Raw genomic sequence first — 23,168 nt, forward strand, 5'->3', positions numbered from 1 at the left:
TACATTGTTTAACTATGTAAATGTAACAACGAAATGATTTAGCTAATTCATATACAAACGATATTTTATACTTGCTCCTTTGCAATTAAGTATTCATGTAAAATTTAGTGTTATATACATATACATGTATATATAAAGTAGATGATAATTATAACTATTATGACAGAAGTGAAACACTAATAGCATGGTATTAACGGCATTAAAAAAGAGTGTCGTCTTTATTGGACATATCTTTTACTAGTGTTTTGTTTCTCAGTTCAATCTATGAATAACAAACCTAGAACATGGAAGATGTTCAGAGAATCTTAAATGCTATTAAACGAGTCATTAAGTAAAATACCTAACAATTCTAAACTTTAATATTTTCAGTCATAATTCAAGAGCGATTTTTTATAGAAATTATTACAGCTGAAGGTTTCAATACATATTTTATGTTGTTTGATTAAAGTGATTATACACTTGAACTGGACAGTAGGCGAGGAAAACTACAAAGTGTTATTTTAGGTTTCAGTTATACATGAACTTAACATAAACTATCAAAATATAGGTTATACAATGACATCGAATAATGATTTGATTTATATCTACGTCTGTAGAAACATGATTGTAATATTTCAGTTTATGTATCTTTTCTTGTGAAATTAATTAATTTTCTGGTCTCATTGTATGAAACCAATCATACGTTTACACTGACTTATATGTAGTCCCATATATTTATTTATTTATTACAATATTTATTCGTACAATAAATGTTGTAAATAAACAAAAGACGACCGTATCGTTACATTACAAAGTCAATGTTTCTACTGTATATCTTAAGCAGGATAAGATGTTTTCACAAACCTTTAAGGATAAGACTTGGTAATATCTGATATACTCTACATCATCAGTTGTGTATCAATGTTAACTCTAATAAATTTGAAAACTAAAACACTATCGGCTATACTTACACTTACATCAAATGTTTCTTTTCATTATGTCACAAAGAAAACAAAGTAGTGAATGTTGAAAAAGCCTAAGATTCATCCAAAATAAATTTGTAACTTTTCATTTTCGTCACCAAAGCTGTAAACATTGGTGATAAAATACACAAAAAACAGTAAAACTCATCTATCTTTAACTTATAATTGATGTATTACGGATTGATAGAGTGTTACCCTTCATCACCATCCTGGATAAAAAAAGAAACCAAAAACAATGTATTGTAGAAAGGTTTTGCGTTAAGTTTGTAGTGTTTAGATTCTCCATTATTTGTGAGAGAGATTGTGTCTTATTTCATATAATATTTTTCATAATATTTTAACAGATATATATCAAATAAAAGAGCTGCAGATTAATATTTCATTATATTCCAAGCCATAAAGTAATTATTGGCAGGAATTTACGGTGTTACAAGACTACAAAAAAATCTGTGGGTGTTAACAGAGAACACAAATCCTTTACTTGATTTACATTAAGTAAGCGAGAAATAAATATTTAAAAGTATAACTTTCGTATATTATCTCTAAAACATTTTTCTTCAAAGCTACTTCTACAATTATATTCATAGCACAGTTTCGAGACTTATATTAATAAAATGTCTATATGCCGCTGAGAACAAACTTGGGTTTTACAACTTCATTATATTTTTGTGTTAAAAATATTTCGTATACGTATATCGGATATTACATAGAAACTCATATTATAAAATTACCTCAAGACCTTATTAAATGTAAGATTTCTGCATAAAATATTTAATTCTCTTGATGTCCTAGCTTACACAGAAAGTGAAAAGTCCGGATATTTTCAGACTTTTCTCAGGAATTTACTGCATCTGGCATAACATTTTGAATTTGTTTTCAAAACCTGTAAGGAGAAATTACTTAATTATTTCAAATATTTATCTATTTTTATTAAAAAAAAATCATGATAAATCATACAGTTACATGTCATTCTAAATCTGAAGTCAATAGAATTATGGCAGGAATTCATTTCAGCCTGAAATGTCAGGGGAAGTTAATGACTCGGTGAGAGATTTGGATTTTCAGAGATTTTAGAGACCAGACTTCTGGCTAAGGATTTAATTTCTCCAGGGACATACTTTCACTGGAACAGAAGTCGTAAGAAATAGCTTATACCATACTTTCTGCAAGAAGGTTCACTTTTTTAATGCAATAATATTGCTGAATTAAACCAATGCTGCTGTCTATAAATAAAGAGAGTGATTATTGCTCACTGATTCCCACAAAACAAGTTTCCTTTACCATGGTAACGTATATTCTTCTGTTCCTATTTTTCATTCCGTTCACTTGAAGGAAACGTACAAAAATGTTGAACTTCTTGATAAGGTCAAATACAAAACGTGGTTGGAAACTTTGTGGATATTAAATAATCCTTTGCATGTTTTTGGGTCAACAAACCATTTAAACTGAGTTTACTTGTTAATTTTGTTTATTTTATTAATGGGACAGCACTGGAAAAGATAGTAATGTTTACACAGTCTGATACTAAGATCGAAAAATATCAGGGAAGGTGTTATCTCGGTATGAAGGCTGACTTTGAAATAAGATGCTCCAGAAGCCATAAATAAAAAAAAACTCCACAACACGTAGTTTCGGGACTCAAATCACGATGAATGATGACGCATATTCGTTTAACATCAATGATCTTTCATTTTCTTCAGTTTGTTTGTATTTATTTAAACAAATATGATAAAAATATTGTTCATTGTGGGAAGCGAAATAATAATTTAATATAAGTAGGAGATGTTCTCTTCCCGATTTATAAGAAAAATCTACACGTGATGAAGTAAAAATGAATATTATTTTCGAAATTTCCGTTGCATAATTATAGAAAATCCGTTATTAAAAGGAAAACAACTTTTACAAAGTTTAAATTCTAAGAGCAGTGAAATTAATCATTTTATATTAGTAAATTAATGTTAAAAAATCGACTTGGAAATTTATTTATTTACACTTATGTCTCCCGGGGGAACAGTGGTAAGTCTTCAAATTTACAATGATAAAACCAGAGACTGTGTTATCTTTGATAAACCGATGTGGCTTTACTATAACAAAACACACACACGTGCTTCCGTTAATTTGTTATAAATAAATAATAACTTTTTTACTGGATAAGGAAATCTATAAAATAAAATCGATGATTTCGGAAGTTAATTTCTTTTCACTAAATAACCCATTACTTTGTTCTAAAAGATAAGTAGAAAGCATATTTTTATCGAATTTAATCAGCTTAAGTTGCTGAATGAAGAATCAAACATATTTCTATTAAGTTTTTAAAAAATATCCTGAACAATTACTTTATCCACGAGATCACATTCATTCTTCTTTTGATATTACTTACAAAATGGGCAAATGTAATGATAATATACTGTTTGTTTTCTGGTGTATCTGAAACATTAATATTAAAAGGGAAAATACAACAAATGTATATTAATTTTAATGATGAAAAAAACAAACTTCAACACTACTTGCAGGTGTTACTTACAATAGTTATTGCGTGGGTTATTTGTTTCATAAAAACTGCTGCAGATGCCCTGTGACCAAACAATGCAGCCAGAACAAATCGTTGCGTGCAGATGATGTACTCAGATCCCTGGTTTAGGTTCCCTTATCCATGTAACCTTTTCCAAAATATAATTATAAAAATATTTGTTAAAATTTAGTTTTTTTATTTAATTATCTAGCTTACGAAATTACCTGTTGATCCGTTCTTTCAATGTAGATCCTTGTTATGCGTTTAGTTATAATGAAACTAAGTTGATTGTGAAGTTAACTGTACGTAAAACACTTCTTAACACACATTATCCTGAAATAAAAGTTACATTTATCAAAAGTAATAATGATAAGAGTATCAGAGTTTTATGTTCTATTACACACGTATTTTGTTAAAGCAGTCGATACGTATTTTAAGAATTAACGTTTGAAAAAAAGGGTAGACCGGTTACATCTTCATTTTTATCTTTCAAGACAGTGGGGTTCACCAACAGTCAGTATCGGTACAATTTTAGGAATGATTGCAGGAATATTAGTTTCAGTATTGGAGTCAGTATGATAATATTACGCATGCGCGGAGCTATCATGCGCACCACCTCTTTCACCTTGTGCTATGAATCGTGGAATATTTGCAGAAAGAATTTCTTGTATCGTCTCTGGAATTTGAGAATCTAGAGGTGGAATGACTTCTTACAGTAAAAACATTGGAGCAATCGGAATAACAAAAGTATACCCAAGTGCTATCCTACTAAAATAGATTAGGATCACTTGCATCAGAATTTTAATATTATTGTTAATTGCGTAGATTTATAATGTCAATATACATTTGTATGTATGACATATCTACTGACATTTCAGAAACTTAAACATTTGTATATATAGTAACCGCTGATATTTCAGTTCACTTTTTCACTTGCTTGATTTTCACACCAATAGGTGGCTAGTCGATGAGTTATTCAGTTTGGTACTGTTAACCTGATGATATTTGCAGTTCTGAGGAAGTTTGGAGCCTTCCTAAACACTATTTTTGAACCAATTATTGGTGGAATCATATGTGTTTTGTTTAAAATTATAATATGAGTTTGACTGTTCAATGTCCAATTTATCGACCTTTACTCATTGAGAAATATTTTTCCTTGGATTATTTTTCTTTATGTTCATTGCCATACCAAAGTGGTTCAAGGGACGCCCAGCTACTATTAATATAGGTACATACAGTTTTGAGTGTGACTGGAGTTTGGTGAGGGAAACTTTTTGAACGTCATGAAACAGTTTCTGAAACCATCTATCAGATAATACTGACGGTTCAATGCTCTACAATTTACCAAACATACAGAGTACCAAATGTCGAAAACTATATAACAGCGGTTTGTCTCACAGAAATGGGAAGATTATTATAAACTTATATGATGGTTGAGACTTTTCCTAGTTACCAAAGAACCAGATTATCAATTTGTAAAATATTCTTTATATCACAACAAGCTGGTAACTTATTATTAACATTTAGGGAATGACATAGCAAACCAGCTTATTACAGTTTCTTTGAGCACCAGTGTATTTGTTAGTGGATTCATTGCATTTGTGTTAGACAATTCTATACCAGGTAAGGGAACATTCCTTCGAGGATTCGTGAAAAACCGAATATATTTCAATGTGATTTGTTGCACCGTTAAAGTATTATGTTTGGTGTTTTATCCATAAAATATTCATTTGCTTTTATTATCTATATTAGCGATATAAAATATTACAGTTTTTATCCAGCATAACTTTCGAAACAAGAACAAAAAAACAGCTTACATTTATAACTTCACGTTTCTGATCATTTATCCACCTATTTCCATTTTAACCAACTAATATCAGAATACTGTCATCGGACTGTTCAAGTCAAGCTATGATGTAATGATTTTACATTTATTACAATAATACACAAAGTGATATTTATATATACCTCAGTTAATTCTCAAAATATATATTAAAGATAAAACTTTAATATTAAAATATTGAAAAATTAAGCTGGGAATCCACTGCGATAAAATAGACATAAACATATTACGTTTCTTTCTGTTGATGTTTTATCACCAAGGTACACAGTTGTCCATCTATACTGTGATTGTTATGGGTATCAAACCACGATATTTATCGTCTCAGATTTATGTGTAAGCCACTGTGGGGCTTTTATAAATAGATGTTTAGACGGCGGAAATCATCGAACATTCTCCAACACTCGTGAAGATTCTGAAAAGACATCAACAAAAAGATTGATTGTTAGTTAGACCACATGACGTGAATATATATCAGTACTGAATGAAGGCTCTACTGTACCCTGTATTTATGGTGAAGAATAAGAATGAAATACTTACTGGTAGAATAAAAATGTGAACATCATAAGACGGTCTCTAAAGTAAAACGATAAGTTATAACTGATTCCTTTTTTAAGTTCACATAATGTACAATTTAAAACATTCTTTATAAACGTTGGTACAATGTGATACAGTGTGTTTTACTCGTTGTTTCGTATTGTTCAATATATTGTTCTGTTTTTAGTAATTCTTCACTAACAATAATTTTGCTTCTTATATTATTCACTGTTACATATATCCTTTGAAAACATAAACAAAATATGTTTATAAAATCTTTACGAATCCTCTTCACCGTCTTTTGACGTAATATTCATTTTATGTTACAATAAAGTAGAACGTAAAAGTCCCAGAGACTCAGTCTTATGTCTGAGAGATTATAGAGCTAAAAATCACGTTTCAATATGCGTAATAGACACAGCGTAGATAGGTTATTGTATAACTTTGAACATAACAACAAAGAAAACAAAAACTTATCATAACCTATTTAATATAAGAAACTAATTTTCTTTCATATTTCTATCTTTTATGTTTTACAGCATGTTTTTATTAACCACAATCGAAGAAAGTCTGTTTTGTTTTATTTTTTCTTACCAAGTATCAAATCTATACAACGACCCTTCTATCCTGTGTCATTCGCTGTTATCGTATTCTTTATTTAGCGCTGAACAACTAGGAAAAATCAGAAAAAAAACAACCATATATGAATAATTTCAAGTTATATTTACAATATCCTTATCATTCTGATAGGGGATATAATGTTCAAAACCTCCACAAGAGAATCAGGAGAAATGTTATGTTTTTTCAAAATAAATGTTATATTGTATATATAAATGAATAAATAAAGAGATGAATGAAATAATAACACATTCGAAATACTCTTAAAATTAAATATATATATATGTTTGTGTGTCAGTTTGAGGGACAGACGAAGAAAGAGGACTTATCAAATGGAGAAAGCAAGGCCTTGATCATAGTATTTCTGTCGTTGATCAGTTTACATTTACGTCACCTTTAACCTATGACCTCCCCTTCGACATGAACGTAATTAAAAGATATAAAATTTTCAACTACACTCCTATCAGTCCAACATACGACTAGAACATTGTTTTTTATAAAGTGAAACCATTATTTAAAAGATTTAAACCTAAAAAGAATAATTATTGTAACATCGTCTGATTCTCGAAAGTACAAAACAAAACAAAAACTTACTATCCTTTTTTAATTTTTGTAACATTAACTGTGATCGTCTTTCCACTTTTAACATTTGAAGAATAGTCACTATAACTGTGTATTAGTTTTGACATCTTCCATGATTTGATATGTTGTTCATGGACAAGACTGTGAAACAAAACGCATTAATTTACTGAATAAGGACGACTTTCATTTTACCTTCATTAGTGTGATTAAAATTATTTAATATAATATTTACGCAGTTATACTTTGTAATAAAACTATACAAAAAGCGAAAAGTAAAGACATAATTCAGAGTATTTCGTATTATTTGATATACCTAGTACTATAGTCTATAAAGCCTGTAGAAGGTTTAACTACCTGTCACCAGTTTCACAGAACGTGTAACAAAACCTAAGGAATGATTTCCAGCTTCAAAGACAGACTTTATACCTACTATGATTCATTGACATTGTGGTCGTTCCTTGTGTAATACCGAGTTGCATCTACCTTTCTACTTGAAAAATTGAAACTATACATCCAATAATTATACTTAGATAGTTTCTCCTTTATAATATTGTTTTTTAAATGTAGTGTATATTTATTATTTGATAAAGTTTAAATATAAATTGATCTACGTAATTCGATGGAAGTAAGCATATTCGTAGTATATACATTTTTATATTACATTTAATGAACGATTTTAAATCTGATAATAAAATCTGAAAAAATTCTGTCAGCATTTACCACCACAGTAATGGGAATGTCATTGTAAGTAATTATTTTACGTTAGTTGTGAGAAGGCAGAAACACATTTCAAACAATTTTTACCTATTTTCAATGTAATTTATTGTGAACATTGGATATAACTTAAAGTAACAAAGAATGTAGACGTGGTTCATGTGATTAGCTACATGACTACGCCGTTAATATATGAAGATTAATTACCAAAAATCTAGAAGGCTTTCGTTTAGTTATTCAAGGCAGCAATAATAATACACTAAACTAAGAATTATAAAGATGAAAAGATTACTGAGATAAACAAATACAAATGTAATTCATTAAAGAAATTAAAGTTGTGCAAATATTTAAATATTTTAGGATATTTAGTTAAAATAGAGGATTATGTCGTTCCACAATATTTCGTGTTTAAAACATAGTCAGACCTCTACGAACTTGATCTTATTAATATAAATTATAAATTGTTTTAAAACTTATTATTTCTACATTATTAAGTATACTATATATAAATATAAATATCATTATGTTTTTCGTAAGAACATCATAACCAAACTGAACTCACAACTATACCATGCCATGCAAGATTTTTAATAAATCCACACATTTTACAGAGCAATAATTTTTTTGAAATAAATCATGTAATTTTATTTTACTGTCTTAAAGTAAATGACCAACACTATTGTCACAATACTAAAACAAGACATTTAGGCGAAAGGACTACTTTAAACAAATGACTATGACTTTAACGCAACAAGACACATTTCAAAATTCATTAGGCTTACATACTTTTAGAAAACGAGATAGTATAGAAAATATTCTTTTCATAAAACATTAAATACTCACAAAATTCTGCAATTATGCATTTCTGTTGTGTTTTTTTTTAAATCACAAGCCAGCAATAGAAAATCTTAAAGTATTCTAAAACATTGAAAATGTGTAGAAATACAACTGTATTATTTAGTTGTATAAAATAAAACAAAAATACATTATAAATACACAGATAATGAATAATTTATCGAGCACTTGCTATATGGACCAGATAATGTTTTTCACAAGATTATGTGTTTCATAAAGTGTCATGGTAAAAGAAATATATTATTGATACATTTACCCTTTTTTGTGTTCTTTGGTTTCTATATACATAATTTAATACAAGTATTTATCTAATCACAGATATGATTATACTTAATTTCTTTAACTGACACACAAAGACAATTTGATTTATTTTTTTCTGGACAATTAATTGATTATAATTCCTTTGATATCCAGGAATCACACAGACGAATCAAGTTATCGTGAATCCAACGCCGGCAACCCATCAAATGCAAACCTTTATGTATATAAACGTTTCCGATTCTTATCGTAAACATGGAGAATGAAATTAATTGACTGAAAAATTACATTAATTATTTTGCGGTTTAGACAATGTAACGGAGGCCAGATGAGTGGCTTAGTTAGGCCGAGAGGTTATTTCGGCTCAGCCGTTGGAGCTCAGACTAATACTACCTGTTGTTACAAGATGTATTTGTTTTTAAGTGAGAATGTAGTGCTCGAATGGAGCACACAGGCACTAACTCGATGGTTTATAGTTAAAACAAAGACATTTGAGACAAAGATTTCCAATAACACTTTTTATTTAAGGTTTCAGACACTTGGTATTTACAACCATATGTATAGTTTGACTTTAACATTGTTTATTCTAGACAATCATTTAATTTTATTAACATGATGACCAATATTAAGGAATAATGGTATTATAAATACTTAGATAAAGCTTGGGTGAGAAATGACCTGGTTTATTCTGGTTGCAAGAGAGATAACTCTACGTCGTAACTATCTATCTTTTATACTGTTCTTGTTCTCCTTGTTACGTTCTTACCCTAATTTGTCGTCTGCGAAACTAAGTGATGTGGTTGATTGCCAGCTGGCTTGCTATTTACAAACTCCTAAGCTTGTTAATTAATCAATCGCTCGAAATCAATAGCCCATACTGCAGCTTCGTCAAGCTATGAAAGGTTCTTCCTGGTTCCATTTGCTAATTGCAGCTCTAGAGTTTGCATAACCCATTTTAACCTTGATAGCGTCACCTCATTTAGGTCCAAATGTACAGCGGACAATTTCTCAACTGGTTTCTTTTAGTATAAGGTTAAATAACCCCTTATAACATTGATAGCGTCTATTTCTTCCAATCTAAACACATAATGGAAGTTTCTCAGCAGGGTTCTTTTAGTCTATAGCTTGAATAACCATTTTTAACCTTAATAGCGTCTATTTGTTGGAATCTAAACACACAGAGGAAGTTTCTAGGCTGGTTTCTCTTAGTTTATAACTTAAATAACTCTTTTATTGTTCGATAGCGTTACTTTTTTATACACTAGACAAAAACATGTTTACTTATATTTCACTCTTTTCTGTATGTAACTTATTATTACAAATAATTATAAGATGCATCTAAATATCCAGTGATGCCTCACTGCTCTTAACCTAAAATTATTTTGATCTCTGATAAAAATTTCATCTACAAAACTCTTTCTTTCTATCCTTCCATTTATACATCAGTCAGCATTTTCTATTATTTTGTAAATACTGCGTTAATTACACATACATACATCATCTATTATATGCTCTACTCCTTTTAATATTTTTATAAGCAACACATACAAAATTACACACACAATATTTCTTAACCATATCATTTAACTATATAATATTTTATAATACAGAAAAACTCTATTGAAAAAGAGTAATATTAGTACATTTTATATTACCTTAAGTTCAATTAATACATACACTTTGGAGTTCGTTTTAACAGTTAACGACGTCATCATTTCTTCTGATATTAATGTTCCTCTTCTGTTTTCTTTGAAATTCATGTCCGAAATGATGGAATGTTGCCTCATCACTGTTAATAATTCATTCATACAGAGACGTCAATTTCCATTTTGCACTATGTTCATGTGGATACACTTTTATAGATACATGTTACGGCGTGGTAGATGTTCATCCTCTTGAATGCTGGACACCCAAAGTTCTCCATATTTATACGTGTTAATACCATTACCTTACTGATTTACCTTGTATGTTCTATACCCTTAATATACAGTTTATCATAGGTTTTACAGACGTCTTCACATATGGCTAACAAGTAAGAAAAGTCGTGTTTACATTCCTTCCACGCCAGTCCATGAAGGTAGATGGTACAAGTCTTTGATCTTCCTGACTCAATAGTTTTTTCAGAAACGGAGCTTTATATCTATCATTAGCCGTCCAACTAGTTGAACAGTCCAGAATAGTCAATTACTTAAGGAAATACTTATCTTTCTCTCGAAATCCCTCTCTTTCCACTATAGCTGTCTTGATTTTTCTTGTCCTGTTAACGTAACACTTCGTTAAGTGCAATAACTTTACTGAGCTACAGTGTTTCTAACGCAATCTCGACTACATTCTTGTCAACGACATATCGGGTTATGACGATTACTCGAGTTACTCTGGTTTTTTGTCACGAACTGAGGACGTTGTAATCGCTTGCGCACTCACTATTCAATACGCACTTCGATTTGTCGCTTTACACATCTCTGCCCACGTTGTCATAATTTAATGTCAGTTTCCTTTTTTATTTGTTATAAATTAATTAATTATTTGTCATTAATGAATTGTTCCGCAGAATTAATTCCCAGCTTCTTTTGTTATCGCTTGCAGATAAATAATCTTGTATTTCTACACCAGTTCTTAAATTTTTCATTTCTGTATTCTCGAACTTTTATCTTTTATTATAAATCTTATTAGTTTTTCTAAAAACTTTGCTCTACAAGTTTATTTTATGATTAGGTGGTTTCACCAATTGTTTGTACTAAATCAGTTTTGACATCATCTATCATTAACCACTCTACTTTCTAATTTGATGGGTTGTTATCAGTTAATTCAATCACCTTAGTGGCCTCTGAATAAGATAACTGTATTTTGTTGCCTGGCCCTTTTTTCAAATTTACACAGCCCATCTAATTTCCAAAATGTCAGTAAAGCCAATCTTTCACGTTCTGTGTATAACACTATACTTACCAGTATTACTGCCAAGCATAATGTTATTTTTACTGAATTAATCAAGTTGCACTTCTCTAACCTTCTTTCTTCAGCTGTAGCTCTCACGTGGTCAACATGCTGTTGAAATTCCTTGGTATTTAACCTTGCTCTCGAACGAGGCAAGCTTCGGATTTCATCTAATATATTTGACAGACCTTTAATATCATATTCTACGTTTATATTCTGAATCAACTGTGACTCTTTTAAAGTCAACAGCTCTTGCCACTCGGGTATTCTTATGTTTAACAGGATTCCTGTATATTTAGCTTTACTTACAAAACTAAAAGGTGATGTAATTTTTTGGCTATGAACAGAACAATTTTCAGCCAATCGAAAATATTCACTATTCTTTAAAAAAATTACCTCATTTCGATAATCGAACTGGTTTCCTTTAGATTTAGAACATACAACCATTGAGGTAAGTTCAACTTTACATAAAATAACCAAGTTCCTGGAGTCTTGGTCTTATTGAAGTAAAGTAGTTTAGGAATAATTTTTTCCTGTTACATAGTTCAGCTATCCTATCTTATATTCCTGCAAATATTGCACAACAATAAGTCATAATAGCTACTGAATAAATTCCTAAATTAGGGTCACATATTCTAATGGGTCCTTCTATACAACTTAGCATGTCTTCTTCTGTCATTTCGACATAAGTATTTTGATCACTTGATACTGCAATGTATGGATTGTTATTTTTACAGTTAAAGCTAATTATATAGAATTGTATCCTATATAATTTAAACATTCTATCTGTTTCTTTCAAAGGTATATCGATAAATATTCTCAGTGTATCCCTCACTGCAGCTGTACATCAGCCCATGTATAATAAACGCAAATCTCTTCAGGATGTATAGGAATTACGAATTGTACATGAGGAAGTAATTTTATTTCAATTTCGTTTACTTGTTTGTTTGTTTTTTAAATTTCGCGTAAAGCTATTCAAGGACTATCTGCGCTAGCCGTCCCTAATTTTGCAATGTAAGACTGGAGGGAAGGCAACTACTCATCATCACCAACCAAAGAATAGTGGGATTGGCTGTCAAATTATAACGACCCCACGGCTAAAAGAGCAAGCATGTTTGGTGCGACGGGAATTCAAAACGAGTCGAACGCCTTAACCCTCTCGGCTATACCGGGCCATTTCGTCTGATGCTTTCTCTACTTGAGGTATAAAGTATAAACACAACTTTCTGTCTGCAGCTACATACAATGCTTGTACTAAGTTAGCTCACTCAGTCCTACTATTTCTTACTGTAAATCATAATTTGGCCATAAGTACATGAAACGTAATCGTTTTGAAGTCCTACATCACATTTTAACACGTCTTTCTGATTTCTGTATATGCATATCTGCATTACGTCTATTTAGAAAAGAAATAAATTTTCATCTTCATCACATTATTTAAGACCTGACAAGCAATATGGAAATGTAGTTTTAAAAAAAACACTTTCTTGCTACTAATTTACACGAACTGTAAATACATACTTTACATACAGTAAGTCTATGGATTTTCAACACTTAAAATCAGGTGACACGAAATTTTTATAACGGAACCTCTAGTAATGTATACTACGCTACACGGCTCTTCATAACACACAAGGTTATCAGATAAACCATAACTAGACGTAGCAGCATACGGAAACTGGTGAAATTCCAATATCTTTATCTTGTAACGTCTTTAAACTGTGTATATTAAAGAAGCTGCCTAGTAAATAATGAAGTCGTTCGTGTGCAAGTCTAGTACACAAAAATACAGCTTTATATGGAACCATGAAACTGTTTCAAGTTTTTAATATTCATATATATACATTCAGGATAGTTTTGGTATTGTTTATTGTCACTTGAACTCTCTGCGCAATTATAAGCAGAGCTGATTTAATATTTAGACGTGAAAACTTATTTTGTATTTTTAAGTAGACTTCGATAATTTAGAGCCCATCATCTGTCTTTCTGGCTTCGATATTTGCTATTTTGAGTTTACCTCAGTGGAAGTGTCTAAGTGAAGAAGAAATGTTGTCGGCAACAGAAGAAGACCTACAAGAAAACTGGCAAATCCGAATGCGAGAGGTGAGAACTTATATTAAAACAGTTTGTTGAAATATTATATATCCGATATCAAAAGTAAGGATTTTTGTTTTGTTATTGAATGAGTCAACCTAAAAATTCATAACAATGTTGTGTTAATGACAGAGATTTCCTCATTGAATAATTATTACTAATTATTATTGTAGTAATAAGAACTTCATTAATTTCATTAAAGTCGAAGGATTTGACTCTGAGCGTTAACGTAACAAATATTAAAATGAAAAAAAGTTTGTTACGTGTGTGTGCGTGTTTTCTTATAGCAAAGCCACAAAGAGCTCTGTTTCATTGACCGTACGTATGTTTTTTACCGATGAAAATATCTGATATCCTCGTAGAAATACTAACGTTCAAATTTGATTCTCTACAGTCAAACGACTTGTAATATTCGAAACATATGAACGTTTGTCGTCAAAAATCTGTAGTTTTTTGATTAATAAGCGTTTATCATAATTACAGCTTCCGAGTTTTATTGTATGCTGATTGTGAAAAACCAACAATAGGGATGGTTATATTTTGTACTCATTTGGCGAGTTTATCAAAAATCTGGTTAGCAATTACTAGTATTTTATACACACATCAAACTTTGATGATTCTTAAATGTATAACAGTAAATCCGTTACACACTTTATGTTCAACAAGTAAGACCCCTTCATGGCTACGTGGTTGAGCGCTTGACTCGCAATCTGAAGGACGCAGGTTTGAATCATCCTCCCACCAAACATGTTCACCCTTACAGCAGTGGAAACGTTATAGTGGTGCGACGAATCCCACTGTGCGTTAACGAAACAGTAGCTCTGAGTTCAAGCGTTTGAAACCAATGAAACAACAAAACTAATGAAGCTAATAACAATGATACAATCACACTAGACTGCACGTTTGTCTTAGTTTACTAATCGCAGATTTCGAATTAGACTAGTATTAAAATAACTTTTAAAATGGGTCAAACAACATGTGCGTTTGTAATAAAATATTTAATCTTCACCAAAACGGAAACACGTTTTTCAGATGAATGAAAACATAATCGTACAATATTTCATTTATCAGTTAATTAAATCCTAACTCTATAGTTTTTTCTAAATATATGTTGTTGACTCAATTATAGCTTTAATTTTTATCTTGCATAAGTTGATATTTCTTTTATAGCAGCGACTTTGTAATTTCGGGTCAAAATACTTGAATTATCTTGGGCAGTTTTACATAAAATCAGAGTTTTAACAAATGAGTGTTTTGTTTTTTTTCTCATATATAAACTAATAACGGTCCCGGCATGGCTAGGTGGGTTAAGGCGTTCGACTCGTAATCTGAGGATCGTGGATTCGAATCTCTGACGCACCAAACATGCTCGACCTTTTATCCACGGGAGCGTTATAATGTGAGGGTAAATCCCACTATTCATTGGTAAAAAAGCAGTTCAAAAGCTGGCGGTGGGGGTGATGACTAGTTGTCTTTCCTCCAGTCTTACACTGCTAAATTAGAGACGGCTTTCACAGATAGCCCTCGAGTAGCTTTGTACGAAATTAAAAAACAAAAACAAAAAAAATCTAAAAATTCGCAGCGCACAACGCAAAACGCATTACATGATGAAAAATTGAGCTTTTACTGTATTCTCAACAGCGTTGTATTTAAACTAAGGATGTTTATTACACCATTGATTACATACAAATGTAGAATGGTAAACACTTGGAATCGTTGTTAATAAAAATAATTATTCTATTACCCACACGCATTATATTATTTTTTATAATATTAAATAATTATATTTTTATGAGAATATAATGTAATATGTGATGATATATAACGTAAAATACGTTACATATATATATAATAAATATATTGGCCCGGCATGGCCAGGTGAGTTAAGGCGTGCGACTCGTAATCTGAGGGTCTCGGATTTGTATCCCCGTTGCTTCAAACATGTTCGCATTTTCAGCAGTGGGAGCGTTATAATTTACGGTCAATCCCACTATTCGTCTGTACAAGAGTAGCCCAAGAGTTGGCAGTGGGTGGTGATGACTAGCTGCCTTCCCTCTACTCCTACACTGCTAAATTAGGAACGGCTAGCGCAGATAGTCCTCAAGTAGCTTTGCGCGGAATTCACAAACAAACAATAAATATATTATATAATTAAATAATAATATGTAATTAAAATGCCAAACTGTAATAAAACATATAGTTAAAAATACACTACTGCCACTGATCTCAAGGATAAGTTGAGTAACCATGTACCAAATAATATAAAAGTGACCAGATCTATAGTATTAAGAATTCTCAATTAGGATGGAATATTTGGCTGTGTAACAGTTTAGAAAAAACAACAACTTTACTTCGGTCTCCAAATATTGTCAAGAATCTAACACTTGTTTAAAAATAGAAAAACTGGAGTGTTGAGGATTGGAAAAGAGTGTTATGGACAGATGAGTCAAAGTTTGAAATATTTGGTTTAAAGGATAGGTTGTACGTCCGGTGGAAAAAGTGTGGAAGATACTTACCTATAGGCATAGCACCTACCATGAAGCATGGGGTGGGAGGGGACAGTGGAATGATGTGGGATTGTTTTTGTGCTGAGACGAAAAGAGATATTTGCAAAATAGATAGAATAATGGACCAACACAAGTACCATCAGATACTAATTCACTATTAAACACCCAATGGTTTGTGTATTATCAGTAAATGATTTTACTGCTAAGCTGACAACTTACTAACATTCACCCATATTTACTAGAAATGGATTTATAATCATAGATATATTAGTAATTTTTACAGCATAAACAAATATATAACCACGTGTTATATAAATAACAATTCTTGCCACATTATACAAATTATACCTCACTTAATTATAACGAATTTACCTGAGTGTGCAGCGGAGAACTAGGATCAAATCTCATATGTGATGTATTATAATATATTTTTAATTTCCTGAATTACAAAATTATTACAGTTACACAAATACATGTGTAGTATCGGATTTGTTTAACTCTTGAAAATATTCTAAATTATCAACCAGTCGGGTTGTCGGTGTAAACGTATTTGTTCATTATCCACACGGTCACACGAAAATGCCCAAGGTTATTACCTCCAAACCTAGATCAGAATATTTTGGTTAAAAGAATACCTGTGAGGTTAAAAGGTCATAGGACATAGATGAATATAATGTCAACATGTTACATGACATTCCGGTACTTATTTTCGAAATCGCTGTCGATAGAATGTAAACTTTCTAGTCTGATAACTCTGCCTAAAGCAGTTATCATCACCTCGACTTATCACAAGTATAAAACGTCTGTTCAGGTTGCTGCTTTAAATGTAATTGTAAACATTTAATGTTATAGTTTAAAACGTCAAAAGTCATCGAATCAACAAAGGCAGTAGGCTTAAAAGTAATGATGAAATTACACTATACTGCATATTGTCTTTCACGTTCCTCTTAATTAGCCCATTACAGATTTCCGGTTGAGTGTGTGTAAAAATAATATTTTAAACGGTGCAAAGAAAATACAGGGTAAAAATTTAACTTTTAAACTACCCCCCCCCAAAATCTATTATTAACTTAAGTAAATTATGATACCATATTATTTGACTTAATAATTAATTTAATGCTAACACCATAAATTTGAATACGTGCAGGCAAATTCTTGAAGACCGCACTGATTATTTGAGTACAATTATTTCGCGCAAGTAAAAGAAAAGAAAAAGTTAAATCTTTAAAAAAACACGTCTTATTTTAATCAGTTAACGTCAAATATAAAACTATTTGTAAATATTTCCTGAAATTTATTTGCCCTTATAAAATCCCGTTTCCTCTACTTTTCATAAAGGTTTAAGCGACTTTAACAGATAATGGAAAACCAGATACAGATGAACCTGAACACGAATAGATATTGCTTTACGTTTAACAGACAGTTTATCTTCACTGCTGAACAAACACCAGCTCAGATTATACCTCGGGAATTTCCCTGATTTCTGCTTTGTTATGGGAAAGAGTAAATTAGTATTGCTACTAAAAGTGAAATCAAACAAAGTGTTGTGTTTGTTCAAAACAGTTTCGGTTAGCCATATTTTCTTATCAATAAAATTATAAGTTCATAAATCCAATTCTCTGTAAAGTTTTAATCGAACTCAAATACTATCACTACACGGAAAATTTGTAGTTAATATATAATTAACATTTATGGCTTAGAAATAATCATAAACAAAAGTACAATAATATGAATAGTAAAGTAACAATGAATATATGTACACCTAATCAAACAGGAGAATTACATCAGAATGTATGTGTGTGTGTGTGAGTATGTTTCTCTTATAGCAAAGGAAAATCGAGCTATCTGCGCTGTCCGCCCATAGAAATGGAGCCCCTGATTTTAATGTTGTATATTCCAATACGTACCGCTGCTCCAGTAAAGAACTACATTACAGTAACTAAACTAAAACACACCTCCAACTCTTTATTATTTCATAATTACAAATTTAATTAAGGTGTAATTAATCTTGATACAATTTAATATATACTGATTATATGTGCGTTTTCAGGCTACTTTTACATGATGGAGCGACGCTAGTAAATAAAAGTGTTGTCCAAAAACTTCCCTAAAAGATGCAATCCAGGAAAACGTCTTTCAATTATGCTCTTCTCTATCTAAACTTTTTGTGAAGGAAACAATTAGTCTTAAATACTATGCTATGCTCAGATATTTATATGAGAAGAGCACAAAATCTTTTGGTTTTTTTAAAGCACAAATTTTAAACTCATCTAACTATTTTGACCGAGGCCCGTCATGGCCAAGCGTGTTAAGGCGTGCGACTCGTGGGTTCGCATCCCGGTCGCGTCAAACATGCTCGCCCTTTTAGCCGTGAGGGCGTTATAATGTGATGGTCAATCCAACTATTCGTTGGTAAAAGAGTAGCCCAAGAGTTGGCGGTGGGTGGTGATGACTAGCTGCCTTCCCTCTAGTCTTACACTGCTAAATTAGGGACGGCTAGCACAGATAGCTTTCGAGTAGCTTTGTGCGAAATTTAAAAACAAACAAACAAACAAACAAAATTTTGACCGATTTGTGAACTAACTATAGTTCTCGATTCACGAGCTCCAATCCTCTAGACTGATGTATCTGACCACGCAAAAAGTCTCATACATTCATTTACTCTAATCGTACCTAAAATAATTTAAATTTGAGGATAGCCCTTTAGAGATTCTAATGAGTAGTAAAATCAAATGCACGCTCCAGACCTGATATAGTTGGCTCACAAAAATACACCTAATAGAAAGAATAAAAAAAGTATCATAGATTAATTTTGTCTGATCATGACTGAAATAATTTACACCGTCACGACTAATGAGGATTACATATTGTTTGGTATAGAGAACTAGTTTGGCTGATTTCTTTATAGTTTTATAAATACATCTATCTGAATTTTGGATGGATTGTCAGGGACATGCAGAGATCACACCCAATATTGGTTTTGAACAGCTGATATTTTTAACTAGAAAAATATTATTGTGATATAGAATTAACGATAAAGCGATAAAATTTCCGTTTCTAATCACTCTTCCAACAGTAATAATGGGCTTACAAAGAGGAACAGTCAGATTCAAGTTTATCGTACTTGATTATATATTTGTTAGGTCGTATCATCCTGTGTATGTGTGTGTTATTATGGCATTAAAAACTGTTAAGTATTTTTATGAAAAGGCTTAGTTTTAGCAGGTATTGAACAAGGGCTTTGTAAAAACAAACTAGAGTACAACAGATTGTGTATGTATGTATGTTCCTTTGAGACTTTTATATTAAATGTTTTAGGGTCCATACACTTTTTTTGCAAAACATTTACAATCTACAGAGATTCGTTGACGATTAGAATTGGTATTACTTTAAAACATCTTTTGGAGAATGTGCTGTCTTTATTTGTAACCCTTGTCCAACTGGTTGGTCTTACTGTAATTTAGTTTGCAGTAAAGTAATCTTAAGATAATATTTTCTCTTTAACTAAATCTTAACAATATTTTTTACACAGATAACATTTAGACTATTGCTTAGTTTTTAGTGTAATTACAAAAATAATCTTTAACGCACATTTTGAAAAATAAATTAGGTACATATAAGTATCACGTTGTTTATTATTATAATAAATATAATACCATTACATCACAGAGTGATTTAAATAGTTCAAAGACAGTATTGTTATGTTAGTAGGTTAAAATGGAAATAGGTGAATGAATTATTACAAATGTCATGTCAGAAATGCAAGCTTTTTTTTTGTTTCGAAAGTTACGCAAGATAAAATTATAGTATTTTATACAATTAATATAGAGAATAAAAGTAACTGAATATTTTATAGATAAAACACCTGACATAATACTTTAACGAAGCCACATATCACATTGTAATGTATTCGGTTTATTCGCAATCTCTCGAAAGAATGATCCCTTACCTCTTAGGGAATTGTCCAACACAAACGCAGAGAGTCCTCCAAGGAAAAACTGGTGTTCAAAAGAACTGTAATGAGTTGGTTTTGCTACATCATTCCCTAAAGGAAACAAAATAAATAATTTAATAATAAGTTACATGAAGAAGAGTAAAAGTTCTACCAACGCTAAGGTGGGAAAGACAACCAATGAAGTATTGTAGTGCAGTTGAAATTCTGTTTCTTTACAACTAACCGCGACCTGTAAAACTTTTGAAGTATATTCTGTGCTCTTTGCTTGAATATTCCTTTATAGCAATCAAATTATTACTATGTTTCCAGTTAAGAATAAAGGTATTCAGTGCATAACTTATATTACAACAAATAGTAAAACGTTTTTCTTTAAAAATAATTTGTGTGAATTCTTGTAACCCAGAACAGAAACAAACTGAAGATCAAAATAAACTATCTAATACTTGGAACAGCAGAAGGTATGATGTTTTACTTTTTTATCTTCAAAATTAATCACTAGACATCTCACTAAAGTTTCTTATTTAATGGTAAACTTAAGAAACAAAAAAACTAAAGTATGGAGTAGTAAGGATACACGATGAAAGTGACTTTTAAAAATAAAGTTAGTTTCAAACTTTATGTATAAATAAAGAAAAGGTTAATGTTGGAATGATGCATTCAGGTTGTTCTCAAGTGGCCTTGAACCAAGGTTAACAAAAAAATGCACTGCCAGTTGTTTATTTGTATCTAAACAGCAGCAATAATTATGTGCAAAACTATTTAGTAAAGGTTATGTGTTAACAAAAAAGCTAATTGTGTTTAAAACTATTTCGTACAGATTATTTCTAAACAACAGCAGTAATTGTGTTGAAAACTATTTTGTATTGGTAAGGTGAAAACATCAGTAGTATTAGAGAAGTCACAAAACACATATAACAACACAAGTTACATGTATTTTTAAATATATGTTTAACTAAAGAAACCATCAATATTAAAATAAACACATGACAGTAAATCAGTAAAAATCTGCTACCTTTCCTCTAGTCTTACTCTGCTAAATTAGGGACGGTTAGTGCAAATGGCCCTCATGTAGCTTTGCGAGAAATTTAAAATAATAAAACTAAGAGATAGTTTCGTCACTTTCAGTGATGTTACGTTTTCCTAGTTTCTCGTTCTGCGTTACGGTTCAAGAACGCAGAATTTGAAACACATGCAGTACAACTACTTCAGTGAACAGCTGTACTAAAATTGGTAAAAATATTTGTACACAGTTCCATGGTTGTGATCAAAGTATCCCATCAGTATTTGAATCTGTTACTTCTGAAATTGTTCATAAAATATTTCGTCATGATGGAGAAGGACAATCCAGCTTTCGAATTTCAGGTAGTTTTAGAAAGTATAATAAGTGTGATGTTTAATGTTGTGAGACTGTTAACGAACGAGACTTATCTGTATAATTTTTAATCGGTCTGTGTTCTTGGTATGAATAAATTAGATCGTTAGAAGTATTGTGAATATTCATTTCAACGTCGTAATTTGAAAAGAGAATAATAGCATTCTTACAACGTCACGTGAACCTTTTAAGTGTTATCGGATTATTTACTCAAATATTACCCTTGATATAACTATTATATTTTCAAATTTCACTCAAAATTATATTAGCAATTAAACTGAAAACTACGCCTCTATTTCGTTAAAATTAAACTCGTCCATGTGCAAAAATGACAAGCTATGACTTTTAAAAAGAGCACTGAGTAAAAAACCTAAGAAACAAGTTTTACAGCTTCAAAGTAATTGAATACATAGTAGTACATCTAAATATTATGAGCAAGACTGCTAATTTTTTTTTACTGGTGATTAATTTATTTTCAAGTGTAAAATCAAAAGATTTATTCGTGTCAGATTTCTATTTCAGAGAAAATGGCCCGGCATGGCCAAGTGTATTAAGTAATCCGAGGGTGGCAGGTTCGAATTCCGGTCGCACTAATTATGCTCGCCCTCCCAGCCGTGGGGACGTTATAATGTGACGATCAATCCCACTATTCGTTGGTAAAAGAGTAGCCCAAGAGTTGGTGGTGGGTGGTGATGACTAGCTGCCTTCCCTCTAGTCTCACACTGCTAAATTAGGGACGGTTAGCACAGATAGCCCTCGAGTAGATTTGTGCGAAATTCAAAACCAAACAAACAATCAGAGAACATTTTTAGACTATTTTTATTAAGTGTTTTGACACGTTTACGAATTGTCAAAATACACGAAAACTCGTTTTAAATGAAAAATTTTATCACATTTATGATCAGTTTTGTATTTAAGATGTGAAAAATGATTTTATAGCAGACTCTCCATTCTGACTTACCTGAATCTACTAAGTATGTAATTTAGTGTTTTCAAGTTTTTAAGTTCAATACTTAAAGATTATTTTATAAAGTTTGCCTAGACATATGTGGAAAAGGCTGAAAATCAAAGCGCTTCTAATAAATAGTATGTCTTCAAAAGAAGAATAAGTGTTCAGCAGAAGACAATGAAAATTTTGGGAATTTGATTTACGTATTGAAATATGTATATACTTATACGTAGGATGAAACAAACATCGCAGAAAAGGAAATCCATACAACAGTTGATGAACCAAAGGTAGGAAAGAATCGGGTGTAGAGATATATCAACATATCAGTTAGACGTTCTTTGTTTAGTTTATAAACATTTTATGCGTAGGAAGCAAAAACTGATAAAAATTATAACAATCAGAAGGGTATGAAATGTTACAAATATGACATAAAAATATATTTTACAAAATCTATTTTCAAAAATTATATAGTATTTCTA

At 31.1% G+C, this 23,168-nt stretch overlaps 1 protein-coding gene and 1 long non-coding RNA gene across 10 annotated transcripts in view; one reads left to right on the plus strand and one right to left on the minus strand.

Moving 5' to 3' along the window:
- Positions 1-711: 711 nt before the first annotated feature.
- LOC143246486 (uncharacterized) lies at positions 712-11,972 on the minus strand. Its single transcript, XR_013025990.1, has 4 exons — positions 10,534-11,972; positions 5,548-5,729; positions 3,487-3,622; positions 712-1,845 (listed from the first exon to the last, which is right to left on the minus strand). It is a non-coding gene; the product is annotated as an uncharacterized LOC143246486 (long non-coding RNA).
- Positions 11,973-12,005: 33 nt separating this feature from the next.
- The window catches only part of LOC143246485 (solute carrier family 23 member 2-like), a 28,949-nt gene continuing 17,786 nt past the window's right edge, over positions 12,006-23,168 (plus strand). Inside the window, exons 1-3 of one of the 9 annotated variants that reach the window (XM_076493294.1) lie at positions 12,007-12,263; positions 13,766-13,915; positions 22,923-22,976. In XM_076493294.1, the coding sequence (XP_076349409.1) occupies positions 13,859-13,915; positions 22,923-22,976 (111 nt within the window). In that variant the 5' untranslated portion in view covers positions 12,007-12,263; positions 13,766-13,858. Of the gene's footprint in view, positions 12,264-13,388; positions 13,916-20,771; positions 20,827-21,350; positions 21,731-22,922; positions 22,977-23,168 lie in introns of those variants that run through there. The other 8 variants (XM_076493301.1, XM_076493300.1, XM_076493293.1 and 5 more) reach the window with 8 other exon arrangements.

Source organism: Tachypleus tridentatus, chromosome 3 (genome assembly GCF_004210375.1).
Source record: "Tachypleus tridentatus isolate NWPU-2018 chromosome 3, ASM421037v1, whole genome shotgun sequence".
Lineage (NCBI taxonomy): Eukaryota > Metazoa > Arthropoda > Merostomata > Xiphosura > Limulidae > Tachypleus > Tachypleus tridentatus.